The following is a 5,074-nucleotide window of genomic DNA, read 5'->3' on the forward strand; positions in this document are numbered from 1 at the left end:
ATGATGATATAATTCAGAAAACTTACATAATCAAAAGAGAAATTGACCCATTTAGTATGGAGACAAATGGCAAATAAAACGACAGCGTTCCTAGTTTGATTTGGAAACCGAATAGATTATTGGTTAATGATTATCCGATATCCCCATCGCTCATCGGGGCTGTAAAGACCAAAGGCGAATCCAGATGCCCTTCCTTTTCCATTAAATGTCAGACAGAAATACCCCCTCTAAAGTGGATTGGTTATATTTTCCTTAAAGCTGCAAAAAGGACATTCGTTGACACAAGTTTGATAAGACTTATGAATGCGCTATATCTTGTCTAAGACTTACCCACGCATTCTCTCTAATCTCTTTTGGTGCCTAACTACGATGCTCAAACAGTAAATTGGAAATGCTTGTAAGGATAAAAGAGTCATTATGGTTTTATGACTCACGTGACACCCGTTTACTTGTATCCATCTTTCTGGCGCATGAACGCAGACAATATACAATTTAAGTGAAACTACTTCATAAAATCATCCCCAAAATATGTACACTAACCAACCTCAAATACTTGTTTTTCATTAGATAAATTGTGTAGTGGGTAAGATGTACCAAATTTCATAAGAAATTAAGAATAATATATTCGATATTAATTCATGTTCATGAGATAATTATCATTAGAGCTTGATTATGCACATATCTGCAAAAGATCGTACACTAATCTTCAAAGCAAATGAACTTGTCATAAGTCAATCCCTCAGACACTATCCAAATGCCCGTGACAACTATACCATTTGTCAAACTAAAGTAGGAGAACATTATTTAAATTATCTAATTAACATGCTGGATCTCAATTAGTCAACCACTCTAATCGTCTCATTGGATAAATTAAATAGGGCGAATGATGTATCACTCCAACTCAAAATAAAAAAAAAATTGCAATCAAGTAAGAAAATCTTTCTAAGGAGAATCCAAACAAGATTAACAATAGTGAATAGGGGAACAAACAAAGGGAAACACGTCAAAACAATGAACATGATCCATTATCCGAACTACAAAGATGAATCTTTCTAGTGGGGGCCCATCCCCTGTGGGACCCATTTAGAAGTTGGTCCACCACACCCCTGGTGGAAAAACTGAAAAGGGTCCAAATGGGCAATTCAGTCGTTGCAAATCACTACAAGATAAAGGAAGATGTTATTACAAGTATTATTATAAAATTTATATTATTATGTATATATAAAACTTTGCCTGGTGGGTGGACGGGTCTAGAGGCTGGCAGCGGGGAAAATGGAGCTAGAGAGAAGGAAAGCCAGCCAAAAAGCTTGAGTTCTAAGCTTTATGAGAGGGTCCTCCTCTCCCAAGAAAAATCATTATTCCAACTTTATAATATTTAAATGAGAGGAAATAATTACTATATTATTACATAGAAAGTACTTTTCTTGAGCGAGAATGTCAGGTTGAGGTCACACGACAACTGTTTTTAGAGTCCCTCCCTCTTTATTTTCTCTAGTTAAATCACTGGTCTTATTCTTGTTAAAAAAAAAAAAATCACCCGTCTTATTATTATACCTTTTCTTTGTCTTTACACACCCTTGAACTCTTTTTTAGTTTTTAGAGTCTTGTCTTTGTTATCCCAGCTGAGAAACCACCACGTTGGTGCTGCACTCATTTTGATTACCATTCCCTCATTTTGCAGAACCAAAAGTCAGTTCAGTGGCTATAGAATCATTTGTTTCTGTTTGTCTTCTTGCCCTTCTGAAGAATATGGTATATGACTGTGTGTGTTTCTCCTCACTTCCCTTTTGGCCTCCTCCTTGCATCTCTGTCTCTGTTGGGTAGTTAAAAAATCTTTTCTTCTTTTTAATTTCCTTGATCCAAGTTCCAAAAACGAAGAAAAGACTCTTGATTTGAGGTGGGTTTATTTTTTTTTTCTTTTTGGTTTTGTTTGTTTTTGGGTCATGGCAGTTTGCTGTGATCTTGAAGTGGATGTTAATGGAGAGGAGACTTTCCTGGTGCACAAGGTAAGTCTGTTCTCTACCTCTTTTTTTCTCATACTTTGCTTATAAAATTCTATTTTTTAAGGAAAAAAACGAGAACACTTCTGTTTTTTTGAGGGTTTCTTGCTTTCTCTCCAAAATGCAAGTTTATGATTCACTCTTGCTGTGTTCAATTTGATGTGATCCACATTGAACAAATAAAAAAAGTTGATGTGCTCCACTGAAATCTCCTTATTCTATGCAAGTGTTCTTCTGGTACTCTAAATAGCTGATCTGGTCTTTGCGGTTGTAAATGTATGCTGTGTTTCAGTGCATATTCATAGGCTATGGTATGCTTTTCTTTTGTGTGTGTCTGTTTTTGTAGTGTGAAAAAGGTGGAACTTATATGATTACAGTTTCATAATTGTCACATTCTCTTGTAAATTTTCTCTGTAGTCTGTAGAATTTACAGTTGTACCTCTAACATTTAATTTCCCACCTACACTGCAGCACTGTGGGGCAAAAGTTCATGGCTCTTGTTCTTCTTTTTCTGGAAATCACCATGTCCACGATTTTTGCGAAAGTGTGTAGGGCTTTCTGTTGTGTTTTCCTTCTTCCCTTCTCGTTTATTGCTGTTGTTAGGGTGCTTTAATGTTTCATGTCTACATTAGTTCTATTCGCCACTTTTGCTGAGAAGGACTGAGGGTTGCTTTCATGGCATTGATTACTGTTCATTTCCCTTCTTTGCTGGGGTGATTAGTTGACATCCTTGCAATTTATTACCCTCACTCAATTTATTACTCTAATAACGACCTCTCATCCTTCTTTTTGCTGATTTCGTGGTTTAGATACTCCCTTCTAATTTCACTTTCTCCCTTTTTTTTTTCCTGGTAACTGCAGTGAATTTATTCTCCCTTGCCCCGAAATTTAGTTCATTCCTTTTGTGGGCTTTTCTAAGCCCTGGAAGATTCTTATCAGAAAGTGATTGAAACTGTCTTTACAATAATTCCTCATCGTTTGTTTGTTTGTCACCTTTAACCTGTCTTGTTGTGTAATTCATTCTCTCATTCCAACCATCATTCCTGTTTTTGTATTTTTCTTTCCCTTTTTATTTCTGTTGTTGTATTGTTTCGTGGAGAAATAACTCTTGGGTAGTAGACATTCTTGATTTATCCCTGCTAGAGTTTTATATGTTCTTAATTTTGTTTTTTGCATTGTTGTTGTTACCACCACCACCACCACATCATCTAATTCTCTTCTTGTCTGGTCATTGCAGAAAATTGTTGGTTCATACTCGGGCAGGTTGAGCAAATTATTTGGTAAGTCCACAAACGCCAAGAGAAATAAAGTGGTATTCCACGACTTTCCAGGAGGGGCAGAGAATTTTGAGCTTGTGTCAAGGTTTTGTTACAACGAGGGAAAAATTGACGTAAATCCTTCAAACATTTTATTTTTATATTCTGCTGCCCAATTCATGGAGATGAACACTTCTGTATCCGGAACCTGTAATCTATTAGAAAAAACCAAGAAATCCATTGAAGAGATCAGCTATTGGACATGGTCTGATCTTTTGGTTGCTTTGAAACATTGCCAAGATTTACAGCCGATTGCAACTTTCTCAGGTGTACTTGAAAAATGCTTGGATTCACTTGTTGGGAGGTTGGCCATAACTAGTGAAGCAAGTCCTTGTGCATCTACTTCTTCTCCAGATAGCTCAGGGTTTCGGCTTTCCTGTGATAGTAGAAGCACTGAGAGTTTGAAAAACAGCTTCTCTCGAGCAACTTGGTGGTTTGAAGACCTTTCAGTTTTGAGTCCCGATTTGATTGGAATGCTGATAGAATTGATGGTCTCTCGAAAGTACAATCATGTAATGATCAGTCGATTCCTCTTCCATTACCAGAAGTCAAAGTTTTGTACTGCCTCATCTGATGAGAAATGTAAAGTTTTAGAAATTGTGATTGATATGCTTTACACACTTGATCCAATTTCTATTTCATGCAAGAATTTGTTCGGGATTCTTCGAGTGGTGCTGAGTTTGAAGATAGGAAAAAGTTGCAGGAACAAGTTGGAAAGTATGATAGGTTCTCAGATGGATCAAGCAACGTTAGATAATCTGCTAATTCCATCTCCCTATGGCTCAACTTATTTATATGATGTGAACCTTGTTCTTAGGTTCCTGAAAGCATTTCGGCATGGAGGAGGCTGGCAATTATCTCCAATGCGAATGAAGAAGGTTGCTAGCTTGATAGATCTGTATATAGCAGAAGTAGCTCCGGATCCTTGTCTAAAATCGTCAAAGTTTCTAGCCTTGCTGGTGGCCCTGCCGGATTCTGCCAGGGACTCCTGGGATGAATTATACCACGCCATGGACATTTATCTGGAGGTAATACTTTGATTTCCTTTATACAATTTCCCTAGAAACGCACAGCATATGCACTTGAACATTTTATTATTTCCGTTAAAAAAGTTAATCTGTTCTGACATTTTAAAATGCTACCAGAAACTGCAATTGAATTATTAGCAACCCAAAGATTTGCTCCATAATAGTATTCAGTGTATTTGGATTAAATATGGTTTTTGTAGGTGCATGCAGGGTTGTCTGAAGAAGAAAAAATGAAAATATGTTGTGCACTGAACTATGAGAAGCTCTCTACAGAGGCTTGCATGCACCTTTCTCAGAATGCAAGATTTCCATCAAAAAGTACAGTGCAAGCTCTCATCTCCCAGCAATTGAAGCTTAAGAACTTACTACAGGGCACTAATAATACTAAACTTTACACAGATTCCCCCTTAAATTTCAACGACATCCAAGGCAAGGCAAAGAAAGATGAAGCCACTAAACAAGTTGTTCTTTACTCTGGGAGACTAGACATATCAGCTGAGAACGAGAAGCTCAGAGCACATTTACAACGGATGCAATGGAGGGTGGTGGAATTGGAGAAAGTCTGCAAGAAAATGCAGACCCAGATGGCCAAAATCATGAAATCAAAAGTATCAAGCCATAGTGCTGCAAGATCCCTGCCTAGGCTTTGTTCATGAAAGAAATTTTGCATAATATATGTATCTGTTAATTATTGCGTTGTCTATGTATAGCATTGAAGTATGATTTTTCA

The 5,074-nt window shown here is 37.1% G+C and overlaps 1 protein-coding gene across 5 annotated transcripts; it reads left to right on the forward strand.

Annotated features, from left to right (window-relative positions):
• The first annotated feature begins 1,272 nt into the window (after positions 1-1,272).
• Positions 1,273-5,074, forward strand: LOC110426304 (Phototropic-responsive NPH3 family protein). Of its 5 annotated transcripts, XM_021441532.1 has the most exons (5): positions 1,273-2,006; positions 2,472-2,544; positions 3,238-4,344; positions 4,545-4,662; positions 4,744-5,074. In XM_021441532.1, the coding sequence occupies exons 1-5, from the start codon at positions 1,972-1,974 to the stop codon at positions 4,998-5,000; spliced, it is 1,590 nt and encodes a 529-aa protein (XP_021297207.1). In that variant the 5' UTR covers positions 1,273-1,971; the 3' UTR covers positions 5,001-5,074. The 5 variants fall into 5 exon arrangements, with proteins under 5 accessions (XP_021297207.1, XP_021297185.1, XP_021297200.1 ...); XM_021441510.1 differs by having other exon boundaries at positions 4,545-5,074; XM_021441525.1 differs by having other exon boundaries at positions 1,273-1,897; positions 4,545-5,074.

This window comes from Theobroma umbraticum, unplaced genomic scaffold (assembly GCF_002168275.2).
Source record: "Theobroma umbraticum cultivar Fairchild unplaced genomic scaffold, ASM216827v3 scaffold_30.0, whole genome shotgun sequence".
NCBI lineage: Eukaryota > Viridiplantae > Streptophyta > Magnoliopsida > Malvales > Malvaceae > Theobroma > Theobroma umbraticum.

What these genes read in the sequence shown, in the direction of transcription:
- LOC110426304 (XM_021441510.1), top strand. Translation starts at nt 1,972, where the DNA reads ATGTTAATGGAGAGGAGACTTTCCTGGTGCACAAG. An exon ending in TGTCCACGATTTTTGCGAAA is followed by an intron (nt 2,545 to 3,237) that starts GTGTGTAGGGCT and finishes TGGTCATTGCAG; the next exon opens with AAAATTGTTGGTTCATACTC. An exon ending in CCATGGACATTTATCTGGAG is followed by an intron (nt 4,345 to 4,544) that starts GTAATACTTTGA and finishes TGGTTTTTGTAG; the next exon opens with GTGCATGCAGGGTTGTCTGA.